Source organism: Malus domestica, chromosome 16 (assembly GCF_042453785.1).
Source record: "Malus domestica chromosome 16, GDT2T_hap1".
Lineage (NCBI taxonomy): Eukaryota > Viridiplantae > Streptophyta > Magnoliopsida > Rosales > Rosaceae > Malus > Malus domestica.
The window spans coordinates 32,004,308-32,025,711 of record NC_091676.1 but is presented as its reverse complement, the minus strand read 5'-3'; the positions used below and the strand labels follow the sequence as shown (position 1 = coordinate 32,025,711).

The 21,404-nt window shown below is 41.6% G+C and overlaps 1 protein-coding gene across 1 annotated transcript; it reads right to left on the bottom strand.

The window, feature by feature from the left end:
- Positions 1–20,523: 20,523 nt before the first annotated feature.
- LOC114822307 (uncharacterized) lies at positions 20,524–21,128 on the bottom strand. The gene is made up of 2 exons (XM_029096643.1): positions 20,627–21,128; positions 20,524–20,537 (listed from the first exon to the last, which is right to left on the bottom strand). The coding sequence occupies exons 1-2, from the start codon at positions 21,126–21,128 to the stop codon at positions 20,524–20,526; spliced, it is 516 nt and encodes a 171-aa protein (XP_028952476.1).
- Positions 21,129–21,404: the final 276 nt, after the last annotated feature.

Genomic DNA, 21,404 nt, shown 5'->3' with positions numbered 1-21,404 from the left:
ATTTCTTCACCTGGTTGGTGGCATGAATGGCAAGTTACCAAATGATATTAGAGTACGGGTTATACATTTCATCACCTGGTTGGTGGCATGAAGATGATTTCCTTTTTCACCTGGTTGGTAGCATGAGTGGCAAGTTGCCAAATGATATTAGAATACGGGTTGTACATTTCATCACTTGGTTGGTGGCATGAAGGAGAGTACGGGTTGTACATTTCATCACCTGGTTGGTGGCATGAAGATGAGTTTCTTCTTCACATTTCATCACCTGGTTGGTGAGAATAAGGGCAAGGTGTCTAGGCATATTGTAGCAAGTGTTGAATAACACAAAATATGTTGAACCCTTTCAAAGCATAGTTGGTTTATGTATGAATGTGTTGGAATGTATGATTGAACGAATATACTGTGAAGCTGTTTGTTTATTTGTATAGTCTTGTTGATATATACTTAGACTTTGTTTCATTTGATCATTCGCCCAGAAGTGTCAGGACTTTGAACTATCTGTCGAAGAGGATGATTGGTAAGCACGATGATGGAGTGTGCTTGGAAGTAAGGGCGAAGTTTTCGAGCAAATATGACCAATGCTAGAGCCAATTTCTCAATGTGGGAGTATCGTGTCTCTGCATCTTTTAAGGCTTTGCTAGCATAGTAAACAGGCCGTTCGACATTAACATCCTGTCGAATGAGAACGGAACTTACTGCTGAAACTGATATCGACAAATAGATAATGAGAGTGTCACCAACCTCAGGTTTGGAGAGCAGAGGGGTTTTACTCATGTAGTCTTTGAGGTTCTTGAATGCCTCAACACATTCATCAGTCCATGTAATGTACTTTTTACTTCCCTTAAGTGCTTTGAAAAAAGGAGCACATCTGTCTGTGGCCTTAGAAATGAACCTAGTTAAGGCTGCCACTTTGCCAGTAAGGCTCTGGATGTCTTTTGAAGTTACCGGTTCCTTCATGTCGAGGATTGCTTTAATCTTCACGGGATTAGCCTCAATGCCTCGTTGGCTTATCATGAAACCTAAGAATTTGCCAAAGCCTACGCCGAAGGCACATTTGTTAGGGTCCAACCTCATTCGATACCTTTTCAGAATGGTGAAAGTTTCAGATAGGTTGGTGATGTGTTGGTCAGCATGTTTCCTCTTGACTAGCATATCATCAACGTAAACTTCCATGCTCTTCCCAATCTGTTCGGCGAACATTGAATTGACCAGTCTCTGATAAGTCACTTTTGCATTCTTTAGGCCGAAAGGCATGACTTTATAGGAATATAGTCCTTTGTAAGTAGTGAAGGCTGTGTGTTCTTGGTCTGGAGGGTTCATGAGGATTTGGTTCTATCCTGAGCAAGCATCCATGAAGCTCAGAAGTTCACACCCTGCCGTAGATTCTATAAGTCTGTCTATGAGAGGAAGAGGAAAACTATCATTCGGGCATCATTTGTTTACGTTGGTGTAATCGACACACATTCTCCACAAGACCTTTTGGAGCAGGAGACTTTCCTTGGTCGGATTCTTCTTAACAAGGACAACATTTGCTACCCACGTTGGATAATTGACTTCACGGACGAAGCCTATGCCTTTGAGTTTTTCAACTAATGCCTTCATTACCTCATACTGTTCAGCGTCATAAGATATTTGCTTCTGTCTCACTGGCTTGGTCTTGAGGTCAATACTTAAGCGATGACAAATGATATCGGGAGAGATACCTGGCATGTCCTCGTATGACCAGGCGAAGACCTCAGTGTTCTCTTGCCAAAAAGAAATCAATGCCAACCGAATGGGTGGTGACAAGGTGGTGCCAATCTTCACCATGCGATCTTTATAATCTTTTGAGATAGAGACCTTCTCCAACTTTTCAACGGGTTGTGCTTGCTGGGTGAAAGAGTCATCTCGAGAATCGTCGGGTTGACTGTTGCCACCGTGAAGATCCAAGTTGGCTTCGTCTGGGCTGGTCTTTATGACCTGGTCATGTATAGAAAAGGTTTACTTGGGCACAGGTAGGTGCTGTTGCTTGACCGAAGTGTTGTAACATGATCATGCACTAAGTTGATCTCCTCTGATGTAACCATTGCCATAAGGGGTTGGAAATTTCATCAACAACATATGTGTGGATACCATGGCCTTGAGATCATTGATGCATGTGCATCTGAAGATAACATTGTATGCCGATAGGCAATCAACCAACAGGAAGTTAGTGGTAATGGTAGCTGTGTAAAGGCCTGTACCAATGGTGAAAGGTAAGTGTATGCTCCCCAAAGGTTGCACGATATCACCGAATAAGCTTATCAGAGGGAAATCGAGCGATCGAGCAAGTGTTCAGCTACATTAAGTGCCCTGAAAGCTTCAGCAAACATGATATTGACCGAAACCCCTGTGTCTACCAGGATTTGTCATACTTCAAAGTTGGCTATGTGAGCTTCTACGATTAGTGGGTCGTTGTGAGGGTAGATGATACCTCTTTCTTCCTCAAGGTAGAAACATATTAGATCCCAGTTAGGCTTTTGATGCTTACCTCCCCTGATGTCTTCCACGTGAAACACTTGGTGGCCAAACCTTAAAGCTCGTTCGCTATTTTTCATGGCCCTATTGGAAGATTTAGATATGGGTGTGCCACCACTTATGGAATATATCACATTCACCTGGTGTTGGTTATGGTTACCCCTTTGAGGGTGAATGAGAAATTGATCCATTTTTCCTTCACGTGCCAAAGCTTCAATATGATCACAAAGGGTGATACACTTCTCGCCGTCATGGTTGTTATGCTCGTGGTAGCAACAAAATGTGCCCATGTTCTTCATTGGCTTGTAATCCGGGTGCCTTGGCTTTGGCTTCGGTATCAGGTGTGCTATGCTGGGTAAATGGCCACGCATGTGGCGTTCAAAGGTGTGTATGCCTCATACCTTGGGGTAAGGGTTGTCCTGACACGTGCTTGACCTACTTTGTTGACTGCCTGAGGTCAAAGATTATCATGGCGATACCCTTGGTTATTGCGGTAGTGTCCTTTACTCCTTTTACTAAAATGAGACTGGTGAGGATGGAAATCTTTCCTTTTGCCCTGAGATTGATATGTCTGTTGACTTGGCAAAGTATTAAGTAAGGCAGGGGGAGCTACCGCTGCCGTTTGGAAGGTCAAGGTCTTCTTATTTGGTTAGATCTGGCTTCCACTCCCTACTTACTGATAAGAGGTGCTTGTGGGGGGTTTCCCTTGATATGTCATTGTCTCGGCGGAGGCATGGTTGTAAGCCTGTGCTATAACCTCAGAGTAAGTTTTCCAAGTGTTGGCATTGATCATGTACTTGAAGAAACAATCATGTAGGCCTGCCGTGAAGGCGTTGAGGGTGGTCTTGTCATCTGCCTCAACGCAGTGAGAATACTCATGGCTGAAACGACTGGCATACTCTCGTAGTGACTCGTCTGGCTTCTGGCGAATAGTGTACAAGTCATCTGCAGAATGCAAGCGATCGGTCTGGAAGATGTGTTGAGAGATAAACAATTTCCTCAGTTCCTCAAATGAGTCTACTGTCTCAGGTGGAAGACGGCAATACCAGTTTAGAGTTCCGCCAGAGAGGATGGAGAGGAAGAGAAGACATCGCTCTTCGTCGGTGTGCATCCAATATGCCATGGTGGACTCAAAGAGGTTAAGGTGTTCAATTGGGTCCTCCCTTCCAGTATAGAGTTGTAAACCAAGCTTTTGTTTTGTCTTCGCTTGAAGGGGGTGTCAAGGATCCTCCTTGTGAGAGGGCCAAGCCTGGGTTGGTTCCAGTCAGGTATCTCGGCCTGACGTTCGGCCTTCAACTTTTTTACTTCCTCAATGAGCTGTAGGATAAATGGGTCTTGAGTGGAGTCATGTACTACTGGGATTTTCTTTCGTAAGTCTCTATCACCTCTTTGAAGTAGGAAATTTGATCAAGGGCGTGTGATTTTTCCTCGAACTCGCTGTACTGACTTCTAGGGCGAGTCTGTCGGAATACCTCAGAGTCCCCTGTACCTTCATGTTCCTCTAGGACATGTCGTTCCTTCCCTAGATTAGCAGCTAGCCTAGGTCGTGGGAGGGGACCGAGTCTTTCAGAAACCCTTGGGTCATTGATCTTCGAGCATATGTGGAAGGGATTCTCTCGACGTTGCTTTAGGAAGTCTCGGCAGTCACGATAAACAGCTTTCGATCCTTCCAACCCTTCTGCAAGGAGGTGTCTTCCTCCACTTCTCCTGCTTCGGGTCGAAGCAATTGGTTGAGAGAAGTCTCATATTAATCAATGTTTTGATGATTAACTCGCTCCTCATCAGGGATACCCATGTCGAAGGAAGGTGACCCTCCGTGTTAGGGGGCACCCAGATAATGGTTGATGTCCACAAGGGCAACAAGCTCGCGTGTTTGAGTAAGCATAGTTTCGTGATGCGTCTCAAAGAGCTTCTCATACTACTCTTGGAGGACCTCATTCTTCATTGCTATCTTGTTGTTTTGAGCTTCTAGCTCATCGACTTTAGCTTGAAGAGCAACCCTCTTTCCTTCCTTCTTTCGTTGCTTCGAACTAGGTGCAAGAGGGGTGTCATTCTGTTTGCTGTGGTTTCCTTCGCTCCCTATGTTGGAGAGGGATGCCTGGTTAAAAGAGAGTGTACGAATAGTGGAAACCAGCTTGACAAAGCTGAAGAGAGTGGGAATAAGTGTCGTTCCCACAGACAGCGCCAAATGTTGATGCACAAAATCAGTGAGGAATTTGGTACAACAGAAAGTGTTAAGTTTGTAACCATCGCTAGATTGCTCCGGTCACTAGTGTGGATAAATAAGTAAACGGATAGGGACATGGAAGCAAACACAAGATGTACGTGGTTCACCCAAATTGGCTACGTCCACGGAGTAAAGGAGTTCTCATTAATTGTGAAGGGTTTACACAAGTACATAGGTTCAAGCTCTCCTTTAGTGATTACGAGTGAATGATTTAGTACAAATGACATTAGGAAATATTGTGAGAGAATGATCTCTATTTATAGAAGAGAATTTCTAGTTTCATTCTGACATTGACACATGTCGTGTTGTGATTGGCTTCTGATATTGACACGTGTCGCACTATGATTGGCTTCTGATGTCAAAACATGTCGCGCTGTGATTGGCCTCTTGGTTGTAGGGAAACTCTTTTGGGTCATTAACGGTATAACGTTGATCGGTGCTCAGTAGTTTTGGGATTGGTCAAGTATGGTACAAATAGGGTTTAATTAATTTGAATTTTGACTCTGATAAAAACAGTCAAGCATGCCAGTGTTTGATTAAATGGTAGTGTGAATGAAATGACATTCCTAGTTCATGAATGTGTTCTTGAACTATATATTTGAAGAATAATTCATAATTTCATTCATTCCTAGTTCATGAATGTGTTCTTGAACTATATATTTGAAGAATAATTCATAATTTCATATTTTAATTTGGTATTCCCGATTTGTCCCGAAATCCCGAAATTTGGGATTTCTGAAAATTTGGTTTGGGATTGGTCTTCAAATTCCCATTCTGAAAAATTTTGGTTTGGGATTCGTGATACTAATTTCGGTTTGGTATCCCATACCGAACCACCCTTAGGTGTTATTATGAAAAGCCTATTTGAATCCACCATTCCCTAATATCGTGCAATATTACTTTTTAAAGCATAAAAGAAATAGGGCATATGCTATATATACATAACACATAAATATAAAGGGGGACGGAACTGTGGCACCACTTTTCTTTACACATTGTTTATACACATTTTTGTGGAGTCCACTTCTTAATGTATTTCAACGATCCAAACCGTCTTATCTTTTACGCATTCTCTCAAAGATCATGTCTACCAAAAATCACCCAAATCCGAAATCATATGATCGTTGGATTAAAGGGTTTCTTAGTAGAACCATATTCGTCAATTTTCTTTCACTGCAAATGAATGTCTTAATAGTTTTAGATTGTCTAATTTTTTGCAAGGATGATTTATAAACGATGTTCTAAAAGATAGATGGTTCGGATTATTGAAATTCATTATAGAGTGGGTCCCACAAAAATGTGTGTCAAAAGTTGTGTTAAACAAATGGTGTCACAGTCGTCCATATATATAAGGTTAAGATCTGGGACACATACTTTTGGCAAACATTTTTGCAAGACCCACTCTGTAATGTTGTTCGACAATCCAACTGTCTATGTCTTATGTCTTACCTCAAATATTATATCTATTAAAAATCATTCAAATCCGAAATCATATGACCGTTAGTATTTCTTTGTAGAACCGTATTTGTCCATTTTTTTCAATAGAAAAAGAATTGTCGTAATAATTTTAGATTTGTCTATTTTTTTTTTACAATGATGATTTAAGAATGATGTACTAAAATATAGCCGGAATGAATGGTTGAAATAAAGTTACGAAACGAACCTTACAAAATGAATCTCTATAAATATATATATATGGGTTAGGATAAGGGACAAATATTTTTACAAATACTTTTACACTCTTTTTAAGCCTTTTGATTACATGACATTCAAGGGTTCTTATTTATTCATTAAATGATATGGATGATTATGTGGATTTTAACTAATATTAAAGATAAAATAAAACTGAAATAAAAAACATAAAATCTGGAAAATTAAAAATATAATTAAAAAAGAAAATAATTTAACCGAAATTGGTTCTCCCATTTCCATTTCGATCAAGACTTGGATTCAGACTTTGAACCCTAACAAAAAAATCATGAAACTTCTTCTTTGCCAATGAGGAAGCTTGATGGAATCTCTTCTTTCATTTTATCAAAAATAAACCCTAATAATAACAAAACAACATACTTTTCAAATTAAAAAAAAAAAAAAGCGTGATATCAGACATAGGTAATACCCAGCGTAATCAAAGATTGAGTTTTTATTTTTATAAAAAATAAACCCTAATTATAATATCAAAAATAAACCCTAATAAAAACTAACGTTTCGAGAGAGCTTACGGAAAGAGAGGTGGTCCTGGAAGTCGGTGAGGCGGTGGAAGTTGGAAAGCCGGGAGCTTAAAGCACTGGTCGATGACATGACGGACACAGAGAGGGAGGAAGGAGAGGCGAAATAGTGGTGTAATTCAATGCCACTCTCTCTCGCTTTCTCTGGTTTTTGGATAGGGTGGATCTCTTCGATACCTACCTCAATGCACCAAACAAAACTTTGGTAATTTTATTTATTTTTTATTTATTCTATTAATTTTAATTTTAATTTTCTTCCAGATTTTATGTTTTTTTTTTCAATTATATTTTTATTTTTAATATTAGTTAAAAAATCCACTTAAGTATCCAAGTCATTTAATGAATAAATAGGAACCCTTGGATGTTATAAAATCTAAAGGCTACAAAGAAGTGTAAGAATGTTTGTAAAAATATTTGTCCCTTGATCCTATCCTCCCATATATATATATATTTGGTGATTTGATATTCAGAAATATAGTGTTCAATGATTGAGGGGTACCCAAAGAGCCAAATTAAGAAAGGGATTAACAGGCAAGTGAAGGAACAGAGGTTTGGAAGCAACGTCCATGATTCCTGAATATAAAGGTACGTAGTGTTCGATGAAATTATAAGAAAGATAAGGTGTTTGGATCTATCGGGCCAGCTTTAGTAAACCTGGCTGCAACTGCAAGTATATATTATAAATGACACCAGCTCATCATCTTGGTAAAGTAAAGGTTATGATGTGGTCCAAATTGATTTCCATATGCTTTTTAACCCTCCAAAAAAGATTAAAAGCAACAAAAGTTGAGGTATTTTCGCTCAATCTACACAAAAACCCAAACAAGGCACACAAATCAACAGTATAAAGGCTCCAACTACAACTAAGGAAATAATATCGTTGCAGAAACATATATTTCTATATATGTATATTGCTCAATGAAAACAATTACATTTCCATCAAGCCAACTTTAATTTCAAATTTTACATTTACCCAAGTAACTTAATTCACATATACACAGGTTTTCTTATATTTTGTGATTCAAAGTTAAACGATCCAATATAAATCTAAATAAGAAAATAATAAGAGCCGATTTTTCACCGTATTATCTATTTACGAGCCTTACAAACTTCTTAAGTTTGTGTGCGTGCTCGCAAAGTTGATTTTGGTGTATCAATATACATCCATATATCCAATTAGTGGAGTGATTTGGAGATTGATATTCAACGGTGCAATCAGGAGAAGCATTTAGTGAAAATCAGCTAAAGGGCACTACTTATGCATGATAATGGTGGCCTCCCACTCTTTATAATTTCGTCCAAGAATAATTTGGAGCATATAGATATATTACGTCGACATAATGCATGTCAACATCGATTTGAAATAATGTTCTTCGTTCACATGACAATATATAGCCCAATCCCATCTACTCAGTCGGCTCCTGTAATTATATACTTACTTGAAATTGGAGGTCCAATTAATGTCAACTTCTTTCCTCACCAAGTCTTAATTATCAAATTTCTTACTCCTATTGGCAAGTTATATAAACACTAATCATGATCCAAGACGATGAATTGTTTTATTAAACTAATTAGTAGCTATGCTTTGTGATTTGGTGTGTGGGAAAACCGAAAGGAGGTGCTTATTCTTTTAATAAATTTAATTTACAAATTGTAGTAACATTATTTACGCTAGCAATTCCTCCATTAGTCACATGGTAGACTGGCAAGGTACAAGTAGTAGGAGAGTACTTTATTAGAAAATGTATTTTCATTTCCTTTTTCCTCAATAATATTACATTTTGAGTATATATACATGTAAGATAAGTCTAACAAATTGTCATAACAAATACTAACAGTTACTCACTGTCCTAGTAAACTGTAACAATTACTTAGTCTCTAAGTTTTATCTCTTGAAGAGATATTTACACTTTCATCCTTAATATCCCCCATCAAACGAAACTGAGGTAGCCGAAGAGAGAGTTTGTGTCTGAGAAGTGTAAATCTGGATTTGGACAGAGGCTTGGTACAAATATCAGCAACCTGATCTTGTGAACACACAAATCGGACAGCAACTTGGTTGGCTAACACTTTCTCTCGTATGTAATGATAATCTATTTCGACATGCTTTGTGCGAGCATGAAAAATAGGATTCTTTGCCAGAGAAATGACAGAGATATTATCACACCACAGCTGAGGAATACAAGGAAGAGAATAGCCAATATCATCTAAAAGTTTAGAAATCCAGGCAGTTCTGCTGCAGTATGAGCAAGAGACCTGTATTCAGCTTCAGTGGATGATCTTGCCACTGTTGGTTGCTTTTTAGCACTCCAGCTGATAATAGAACTGCCAAGAAAATACAGAAGCCACCGGTTGATCTCCTGTCTAAAGGGCAACCTGCCCAATCAACATCAGAGAATGCTTGAATGTCCAAAGGAGCAGAAGTTTTAGAAAACCATAACCCCATATCAATAGTACCTTTTAAGTACCTAAGGATTCTTTTGACAGCTTGAAGATGAGAGACTCGAGGACTATGCATGTACTGACAAACCAGATTAACAGCAAAGCTCAAATCGGGGCGAGTCCAGGTCAGATACTATAACGCACCTACCAAAGACCTGTATTTAGTAAGATTGTCAAGAAGTGGAGAGTCATGATCAAGCTTGTCTGTACTCAGGGGTATTGCACAGGGTTTTGCTCCATCCATATGAGACTTTTGCAGAAGATCAAGAATGTATTTGGTTTGATTAATAAAGATCCCAGATGATGACCTCTTGACTTCAATACCTAAGAAATAATGCAAAGGACCAAGGTCTTTAACAGGGAACAAACTGCTCAATTTGGTGATCACTGTTTGACATGCTGCAGAAGAGTGTCCAGTGACTAAAATGTCATCCACATAGACTAGTACAAAGACCAAATGTGGATCCTTTTTAATGAACAAGGAATGATCATTTTAGGAACCAGTAAACCCCAAGGAAACCAGAGCACCATGCAATTTGTCATACCAAGCTCGAAGAGTTTGTTTCAAACCATAGAGACACTTGTGAAGGCGACAAACATGATTTGGCTTGGTTGCATCCTCAAAGCCAGTAGGTTGTTGCATAAACACAAATTCTATAAGTGTACCATGCAGAAAAGCATTGCTAACATCAAGTTGGTTGACAAACCAATCAAATTGACAAGTAATAGTGAGAAGTATGCGGATGGTACCTGGTTTGGCCACTGGACTAAAGGTCTTAGAATAGTCCAAACCCTCTTGTTGATTGTAGCCTTTAGCAACTAATCGGGCCTTGTATCTGTCAATAGACCCATCTGGTTTTCTTTTTATTCTGCATACCCACTTGCAGCCTACAATATTTTGAGATGATATGGAGGGGACTAAAGACCATGTACCTGTGCTGAGAAGTGCATTGTATTCTTCTTGCATTGCTTTGCGCCAGTAAGGATGTTTTGATGCTTGCAGGTAGGTATGAGAAGTATAATTAGAAGATACATGAGCTGAAAGTGGATGCTTTGTGACTGTGAATGCCCTGGGTTTGAATATCCCAGACTTGGACCGTGTTTGCATGTGGTGATGATTAGATGAAGGTAACGGAGGTGGTAAGGGTAGATTAGGAGGTGAGAAAACTTGTAACTTTGTGGAGAGGGAAGGAGGTTGCTGAGATCTGAATAAGGCAGAAGGTGTAAGAGAGGGTGGTGGTATAGCAGGAATGGATAAAGTGTTGGAAATGTGCCCTAAAACCAATCATATGATGATACTTTACGAACATTTCACATGTTAAACTAATCTAGTTTAATATCAAGGGCAAAGATTATTGTTTTAAGTCGTCTCATATAAATGTTATATGCTTAAACGATAAGTCTAAGGAATATGTAATTAGGAGAATGTAATTTAAAGAAGTTAGATTCATGAGACCATTCTCTTTCGTATACATATCCTAAACGTTCCTGATCATAGGATTGCCAATTGGGCATTGACTGTCCGTTAAGATCAGTACGTGCTGTGTCTTCTCTCAGGGAGAGTGACTGGTCTCGAGTCATTTGTGTGATTAACACCAAGACAAGCATGTAGGTGCTCAATAGAGAATGAGTCCACTGAACACGATCAACGAGGAGTTCTCATACTCACGTCATATGAGAACTCATGGTTGGGATAATGCAAAGTAGTCCTTTGACTTGAGGCATTATAGTTGTCTTGTGGTTAGGTCCTTGATCTTTGACTATGTCAAAGTCACTCTGTCAGAAGGTGTCCACGGCATAGTTGGGGTTAAGTAACTTAGCCATAGAGGCAAGTGAATGCACAACAAGGGATCTCTAACCTTCAAACTGCTTGAGGGAGAATACTTTATGATATTATTAAGAATCTCTGGCCAAAGTATGAATGAGATTTAGGAAGTTGTTCCAAATCACATTCAAGGTAATCATATAAGTAAATGAATCACACTGGATAGTAAACATGATTAAACTATCAAACCAAACAATGTGTATTGTATTAGAGAAAGACTGTATTGCATTGTAATCCTAAACTGAATAGGTTTTCCACCTCTTCTCATTAGCTTGGGTAACCATGACATACTGCTAAGTGTCACTCATGGTTTGTGGAAGCCCTAAACGTGAATAATCACTAAAGGGAGAATTGAAAGTAAGTTTCAATTCACAATCGATTTGAAAGAGTTCTAATCGCCCATTGCCTCGCTAAAAGGAACCTAATGGATCGTACACCGTGTAAGGTAGAGATTGAAGAAACAACGAAGATGAGTAAGGATAATTAAATGGTTTAATTATTTATGGTAAATATTAATTAATATATTAATTAATCAAACGAATAAAGTTCATTAAAGACCTCAGGTTAGTTTTGGGCCGCAAGGCCCAATGGGATTTGATTGTCAAGCCCATTAACTCAACTTGTATGACAACTTGACTAAACAAAGGGCTTGAAAGCCTAATAAACCCTTAAGGCCGGCTAAATAGAGGAAGGTAGTGAACTTGCTTTAATTGCAAGTTTCCTACTCCATTGTGAGGTGGTATAAAGGCAACTTTATAGCCATTTCATCCTTAGGGTTTTCTTTTGGGGAAAGGATGAGAACACAATGCTCTCCTTTTCTCTCTAAGAGGCCGGCCCCCTTGGAGGAGTTTAGCTAGCAATCTATCATCCTCCAAGGTCACTCATCTCTTCTTCAAGTCCCTCCTTGGTGTGAAAAAATTAGAGGTTCTCAATTTTGGGAACTTGGAGAATCCTTTCTACCCTCATCCTCCAAGAAATCAATGGAACTAAGAAGCAAGGAATGAAGGCCCTCTCCTTGGGTGATTAGCCTTTGCTTATGCAAAGAGGAATCAACAAAGGTATAAAATATCTCAACTCACTGTGTTCTTGAGTTGAGTCTTGGTTCACCTTTCTACTAGGCTTTGAATTTCATGGGTAATGTTTTGTTTTTGAGTGCATACAAGCATGATTCTACCTTTAAATGTTAATTGCATGCCATAGATGTTGCTCAAATGATCATGGTTTTCACAAAATTTCCTTCAAGTGGTATCAAGAGCCTAGGTCTAGTTGTTGGTGAATCCTTTTGGGCTTTGTAGTTCATAGTCTTTGATTTGAATGTTGTAATTGTATTGACCCTAAAAACTACCAAGCCTACGTGGCGTGCAGGCCGAGTAATCTATAAGCTAACTACGTCATTCGATGAATACGGGGCGTGCCAACTCGTCGGCCGAGGAGTTAATTTGCTGATGTTGCATTGGGCGCGTGGCTGACTTTTGCGTCTTGCGATTGCGACCGAGGAAGGAACACGTCTCGGCCTCTTGGGTTCTCGAACCTGAAGACAAGGCTACTATTCTCACGAAGTTCATGAATCGTCGTCGTCGGATTCGGTCACGATGATGTTATTCGTCATAGTAAACTCACGCGGAATCGACACCAAAGTGTAAGGGCACAAATACTCAAAGTAAATATAAGTCTTAATAGTGAACGTGGTTCGGCCGTCTGAATGCCGAACTCTAAATCCCACTTGAGAGTATCCAATCATAAAATAACTCGGCGTGCAATGCGCTGAGCTCAGTAAACTGTAACACCTCACTTCGCCGAGAAGGCTAATGAGATGACCTCAATCAATAAGGATTCAGAAATCCTTCTTGACCGAGACTTAGATAGGTAACCAACCGTCCTCGCCGCAGCGCTGTTGATGCCAACGGAAGATGCTGCGAGATCGGCTGATTCTACGACGACAGAGCTATCTTTGCCGACTTAAGATATCATTGGTTGCTTTCACAGTGCTGTTGATGCCAATGGAAGATGTGTCAGCGAACAGAGAAAATAAAAATCTCAAAGTTGTTGAGAGAGTTTGCGCAGGGCAGTTATGTGTTGAATTGGAAAGCTTGAATGATGTACAGCCTCTTCTATTTATATGACCGGATACCTTCAACGTCGAGTTACAACCCTACCCGGATTAGGACTTCTTCTCCTGATCAAATATCAACTTGACCAGTCCTATTTTCACCAAAATTGTGAACCTAGCCTTTTATTAAGCCGGATTCACTTCCGAGTTATTAATCTTGCCGAGACTCCTCATTGGACCAGGATTCGACTCGTCTTGCAGCATGGCTTAACCGACCCAAGTTTGGAAGCCCACGACCCAACCGGTCCAGAACTAAACGCTGGGCCGAGAATAATTTTATACTCGGCCCAAACTGATATTTTGGGCCCAAACATTGCCCCCTCGCTTCTGAGGTCCTCAGCCTGAATCCTCTGGTCGAGCTCCGGCCTTGAAGAAGCAAAATTAAAACTCAAAAATCCAAATGCTTTTATTTTCGAGGCGCATTTATTGCACACGATTGCACGATTTTGATCCTGCTAACCAATACACCACGTGGCATCCTTTTATACGGCTGATCCCCAATAATGACGTTTGAAGCGTGCGGCTCCCTGAACCTGTCATATCATCATGACCTCGTTGCTGAACATAACCATGCCACCTCGATCTGCGAACCATTCAGCATCGTAAAGACGCCAAAACGTCTTTCACCATAAATCTCACCGCCACATACAATCGTGCGTCCCCTGAAACACGAAACCCTCGTTCTTCTCAACTGGATTTTCCAAATGTTCATAATGATTAGCGAATTTCTCAGTCGATTTTACCCTTCATTTTGAATTTCGAATGATTACCCTTCCTTCCACCGTCCTATAAATACCGAAACTCTCTCATTTGTACTTTACGCTTTCAAATTTTCTGAAATTCTTGCCATCGCTCTCTGGTGCACTCCTTCCCTCCGGATCTGCGTCTTCAAATCTCCCAACCTAGAAAATCTCCTTTCATTTCGCATTCCCTTACAATGGCTTCCTCCATCTCCAAGCTTTTTAAGGAATGCAACTAATGTCAGAAAATTATCGATCGAAGTTCGATCAAAACCATACGGTTCAAAAGTGACATGAGCACCCTTCATCAAATCTTGGGTCCTCTCTTTAAAATGGCAGTACCATCAACCGTCACTGGGCTTCTCTAGAAGCACTGCCTGTCACCCTTGTTACAAGGGTTTGAATGGCCGAAATGGGATGTGGCAAAGCCCTAAGGCTCTTGGCCCTCGACCACTACAACCTGGGCAGCCTGGGTTGTATGAATGTAAAAGCTCTTCGGCGAGCAATGGAAAGTCATCGGCATTTATGACGTCATTCATCTCTCGTCCGTGGAAGTCATCTTGGATAGGGAGTTCCTCCTAGCAGCCTTATGCTTCTGGTGTTTGGCCACCAACACCATGGTCCTCCCTCTCGGTCCTATTGGCCCCACCATCCTTGATCTCACTGCCATCTTGGGGACTTCCCCGACTGGAATCCCAATCAATGCTGCCTTCTCTGGGTACCCGTTGAACCTTAACTTGAAGGTGCTCTTCGACAAGTAGGCTCTTGAGACACTAAGCGATGAAGGCCAAATACCTTCGACAGAAGAAGTTCACAAGCTTCACAAGAACTTCTTCAATTATAACACCCTCTATCTCCATTTTACCGGCCGAGGAGAAGAGGCTCTGTGAGAAGAAGAACACGAGGCTTTCCTCTTCTATTGGTACAACAAATTTATCTGTTGTACCAAATCTAATAAGTGTCTGGTCGAGAATATGCCAGTAGCCGAAGCCCTACTAGCGGTCACACTCTAGCACTCAGCCCGGCCATTCTTGCCCATCTCCTACGCTGCTTGGCCGAAACAACCCTAGATAAGGTCGATCCACAGCAGAATGGTCCCTTCTGGGTCTTCTAACTCTGGCTACAGGTCTACTTTACTCCTTTTCGGCCAACGATTGTCAATTTCTCGCCTAAAGAAGCGCTGGGCCTTCAGCTGGCTTTTCGGCCAATCCCCCTTCACCAAGCCGAAGAAGTGTTCAGATACTTTTTCCCTCTTAACGACCTTTCTGATGACGAGTTCTTGATTTACCGTCGTCGAGAATACCCTTCGTCGATCAGACTCCTTACATCAGCGTGGGGTGCGGACGAAGATACTGACCTTCGTCAATCTTGGGGGCCTTTCGTGCTTACCCGCAACCTGCCTCTCGATTGTGAGGGTTACCGAGCAAGTTGGGAAGTGTATCATCCCAACTTCCTCGCTCGGCAGCTTGGCTACCTTCAAGGTTGCTCAGTCCCCATTCTCTCCTCACGGTCCGTCCTAAGCCGCGGACGCAAACCTGGCTCTTTAGAGAAGGAATGTAACGACGCTAAAAGAGAGTTCCAGGAGCGGTGCCAAAAATTTCGTTTTCGACCGGTCACTCTAGAACCTCTTTGCACTGACACCTTCAGCGATTGGTAGTAAGAGTATACCCAACAGTTTTTTGGTGTTCCACTCGAAACCATCATGAACAAAATTTTCGGTGATCGACTTGAGAAGGCTTCTGCCCCCCAACCTCAAGGTAACAGTTTATTTCTACCTTTTTCCTTCAATTTTGAACTACTGATCGGCTTTGCTGATTTTCTTTTACTTTTCCAGGCAGTAGGCCATTGAAAAAGGTGGAAGTGGTCGCTGCGGCCGCGGTCGAGGAAAAATCGGTCGTTTCCAAGAGGGCTAAGACCGCTGTGCAGGCCGTGCTAAGCAAACGACCTCGTCAAGAGGTCGAGCAGGCCATCAAAGCTCCTCGGCCCGCTAAACGGGTCAAAAAGCTGGTGAAGAAAGAGGAACAGGAGATCCACGTTATCTCCAGTCAAACTACGGGGGCGACGACTCCTAGTGTTTCCCCTTCTACCCCTATCACCCAAGCTTTGGTTAAGAAGCGGTCCGTTCCGACCGAAGAAACAGTCCAAGTAAGGCTTGTTTCTAAAGTCGGTAAACCAGTTGTTGTTCCACCGGTCGAGGTTGCACTCGTCCCGGAAGAGGCAGTCCCTATGACCGAAGGAACTTATCCTGGAAATCCAAAACCCTCAGCCTTCGTTCTGGAAAAAAGCGACGGGAGCGATGAGGTTCCACTGGCGAGTCGTTTTCGACCCCGCCTTCAACCTCCTCCTATGTCCGAGGTGGCTGTCCAAGTCGGCCCTTCTACGATCGACCGTGGCAAATGACCTGCTGGAGAGCTAGAAGCGGCGACGGAAATGCCCGTTCATCCGCAAGATCAGGACCTTTATATTTCTCTGCAGGAAGCCACTTCGGCCTTCGTAAGTACCCCCTACCGCCTTTCCTTAGTTATTTCTCTACCATAGAACTCTAAACCAGGAAAATACTAAATGTCAGGTGCCTCCCCCTCTACGGCCGACCAAGTCGGCCCCTCTACGGCCGACTGTGGCAAACGGCCTGTAAGAGAGCCAGAAGTGACGGCGGAAACGCCCGTTCATCCGCAAGACCAGGACCTCAATATCCCTCCGTAGGAAGCCACTTCGGCCTTTGTAAGTACCCCATACCGCCTTTCCTTGGTTATTTCTCTGCCATGGAACTCTAACGTAGATAACCTCCGTGGCCCTCGAACGTAGATAACCTCCATCGGCCGCGTGAACTGAGAAGCAATCTAAGATACTGGGCTCGACCATTAAGTTCTTTAGGTTCGAGCAACGATCCTGAAGACATGGCCGAAGTCTCCTCCCGACAGGTTTAAAAACAAAACCTTCTTGCTACCTTTTTCATAATTTCCTTCAGCTTAAACTGATTTTTATGTGCAGGCTTCATAGGAAGTCGAGTTCAAAGCCCTCCTGTCAAGTACCGCTGGAGCGGCTGGCCCTTCGGCCCCTACAATTGGCCCCGCCGATTCAACTGCTCTGGTTTGGGTGCAAGAAGTTTTGTCTATCTCTGTGTCGCAAGTCCTTGAACGCAAAGGCCTTGATTTATTGGGTGCCTACCTAAACGACCTCGTCGCAGATGGTCAAATAAGCACCGAAGCCATCGTTCAGGCGTTGTCTGCCTTAGAGCGAGTTCGGGAGACTTTTAGTGTCCTTGAGAACGCTCTTCGGGCTAAACAAGATCTGAAAGTTGCCATGGCCGTCCAAAACGCCCTTCGTCTGAAGATTGATGCTTTAAAGGTGAAAGGGGAAGCTTTGGCTGACCTCGACCGTCAAATAGCCAAACTGGTAGAACGAAGGTCGGCTATTGCTTTTGAGATTATGAAAGACTTTGAGTCGGGCGGCAGAGATTGTCTGACTGAGTATGCGACAAGCGCAAAACGAATCGAGCAGTTGAAGATGGACAAGAAGAACCGGCAGGCCAAGGTCATAATGGGCGAGGTGCGATGGCTGGAGCTTAAGGCTCTTCTCGGCACTCTTCTTCCTTCTTCGCCCTGAATTTATTTAGATGTAAACTGATCGACCAACTCAATTTGTGTATTCGATCTTAATGAAATGAATTTCTATTCCCGTATTTCCCATGTGACCGGATAGTACTTCTTTAAAAACTTCCCATTAATTGGCAATTTGTGAACTAAATGAAGGAAAAATTTTGTCCTAGCTAAGAACAAGTAAGAACATTTGAATACATATGCAAACTATTAACACATTAAAGTAGGCATGCATTCAAAAACAATTCAAAAAACCCATGACTTTCAAAGCCTAGTATATGGTGAACCAATAAACTCTTTAACAACATTAAAGAGAAGGAAAGATTTAGAGTTTCTTTACCCTTGAAGCTCATCCTTGATTACACAAAGGATTGACCCAAGTGGAGGGCCTTCAAGTCACCTCCTTGCTTCTCGGATCTTCCTTGTGATTTTCCTCCTTTTAGTGCTCCTTTTCTTCTTTGAGGATTTGAGGATTTGTTCTCCAAAACATCAAAAGCTTGATGTCTCTAAGTCTCTTCACCAAGGATGTGATGTGAAGATGAAATGGATGACTTAGGGAAGAAGAGATTGCTAGCTATTCCTTCCCTAGGTGGCCGGCCTCTTTTGAGAAAATAAGAGAAATGTTTCACCTCATTTCACCAAGAAAAACCCTAAATGAAAATAAAGCTATAAAGTTGAATTTATACTTCATCACATGTGAGTGGCAAACTTGTAATTAATCCAAGTTTGACACTTCTAACCCTAATGGTCGGCCATATGAAATTGATTGGGCTAATTGCCCATTTTGTTTTAGTTGTCATACAACTTAAACATAATGGGCCTTGTGGACCAAAACGCTTTTGGGCCCCGAAACCCAAAACCAACATATAAGCCCAATACGAACATTTCGTATAATTAATTAACTTTGACCATTCTTCAATTAAACCATTTAATTGCTTATCTATTTCATTTAATTTCTTCACCAACATCCTTACTCGGTGTACGATCCATTAGGTTCCATTTAGCGAGGTAGTGGGCGATTGTTACTCTTAACGATCGATTGTGAATTGAAACCACATTTCAATTCTCCCTTAAAATCAGTGTTTGCTAATCTTTAGGGCTTCCACAAACCATGAGTGACACCTAGCAGCATATCATGGTTACCCAAGCTAAGTAGAAGTGGTTGGAGAACCTATCCAGTTACAACTACAATGCAATACGGTCCTTCTCTAATACAATACTCTTCATCACATTGTTTCAGGTGATAGTTTGTTTCATGTCTACTATCCAATGTGATACTTATCTATATGATTCAACTGAATATGATTTGGAACAAACTTCCTAAGTCATATTCATATGCTTTGGCCAAAGACTCTCGAATCATATCTTAGAGTATTCTCCTTCCACCATGGAAGGTTAGAGATTCCTTGTTGTGCATTCATATGCCTACATGACTAGGTAGCTTGACCACAACAATGCCATGGACACTCCAATGGAATGCCTTTGACATGATCAAAGATCAAATACCTAACCATTAGACATCTATGATGCCTCATGTCAAAGGACTACTTTGCATATTGCAACTTTCGAGTTCTTACATGACATGTATGTTCGAACTCTCTTTTGATCGTTGTTCAGTGTACTCGATCACTCTTTCGAGCACCTATGTGTTTGCCTTAGTGTCCAACACTAAATGACATGAGACTAGTCATACTCACGCTTGAGTCGACATAACACATACTAACCTTAGCGGATTGTCAATGCCCAATTTGCAATCCTATGGCTAGGAACGTTTTAGGAATGAACATAAGAGAAAGGTCTCGATAATCTAACTTACTTAAATCACTTATCTCTTAGATCAAATAAATTCCTTGGATTCCCTTATTGCTTAAACACATGATACAATAAATAGTGATTAACAATAAGATTTGCCCTTCATTAAACATATAAAAGTTTAATACAATAAGTATTCCAAACGCTATTACATCAAATGAGTGGCTTTGTGGGCATACTTCCAACACTAAACCAGTCCGGTCTCTAAGATGATATGCGCCTTTGCCGAGAACCTTATGTATGACGAAAGGCCCTTCCCAAGTCGGCGACCATTTGCCGAACCTAAGGTCTTTAATTCCTACAGGCAACACCATTTGCCAAACTAATTCTTCTTCGCCAAATGTTTTCTGTCGGACCTTTTGATTGTATGCTCGCTCGGTAATCTGTTTTTGTGCCACCAGCAAGTTATAAGCGTCGAGTCACTCTTCTTCTAAGTCTTCTAACTTCTGTCTCATCGACTAATTATATTCGACGCTGAACAGACTACTTTGTTCAATTGTTCGTAATGAATTTATGCTTAGCTCGACTGGTAACATTACGTCGTGTCCGTAGGTTAGTGCATACGGGGTTGTCCCAGTCGCCGATCAGAGCGATGTTCAATATGCCCATAAAGCCTCATTTAACTTTAAATGCCACATGCCAGGCCTCTCTTTTATTATTTTCTCGAGAATGCCGATCAACACTTTGTTACTTGCCTCGGCCTACCCATTTGCTTGTGGATAATATGGTGTAGACTGTTCAAGTCGAATTTTCAAACTTGCCGTATATTCTTTAAACCTCTCGGCTGTAAAGATTGTGCCATTATCAAGTATAATTGTTTCTGGTACGCCGAATTTGGTCACAATGTGTTTTTTCACAAAGTCGTAAACTTCTTTAAACCTTTCGACCCACTTAGTGAAGTAATCGGTTGCTACCAGTATCCATGCGTGCTTGGCAGCCCCGGAAGATGGTGTGATTTTGCCAATTACGTCCATGGCCCATCCTCTAAACGACCATGGTTTAGTGACCGAATGTAATGACTCGGCCGAGACCCGTTGTATATGACTATGAATCTGACACTGTATGCACCATCGTGCGAACTCGATACAATCCTTTAATATTCTTGGCCAAAAATAACCGTGTCGTCGAAGTAACCACCGCATTTTACATCCGGACTGATGAGCTCCGCAAACCCCTTCATGGACTTCTGTGATTGCTTGAGCACTCTCTTGGGGCCCGAGGCATAACAATAATAGACCATCCTCACCTTTTCGGTATAACTCGTTTTGGTACGTGACATAGTTTGTGGCGTGAACTCTTGTCTTGCGACTGTGTTTGCCATTGGGATTGTCAAGATACTGCATAATGGGCTTTCTCCAATCATCCGGTATTGCCTTGACGGCGCAAACTTCTATAAGGTCTTGTTGGTCTAACAACGACGGTAAGGACATGACTCTGGTGCGTATCACATTGTCACGTCGGAGGACTTGCTGGTTAACCAAGGCCAGGTATAGCTGTCGTAACACGAGTATTTCTCGGCCTAGCTTGCCCCCCAAGAGTTGTACACTGGAGGCGATTTGAGCCAATTCATCTGCGTCAGTATTATGGATCCGAGAAATATGTTCAAATGTAATACCATCGAAGGATTCAGCCAAATAGCTGGCGGCCATGTGGTAGGGTGACAGGGTACATGCATCGAAAAGACACATTAAGTTAGTTAATCACAAGTTTAGAGTCGCCGAGGATGAGGGCACGGGTTGCCCGCAAGTCATGAAGGATGCCACGGCCGATGATGAGGGCTTCGTGGTTTGGGGATTGAATGATAATGCTGACGCCAGCCGAGGATGAAGTACTTGAGCCGTCAAAGTAAATCGTCCAGTAGTTATCGCGCGTTGTAACCATGTCGATTTCAACGTCGATGCCCCCAAAACCATAGGGGGAAGGGT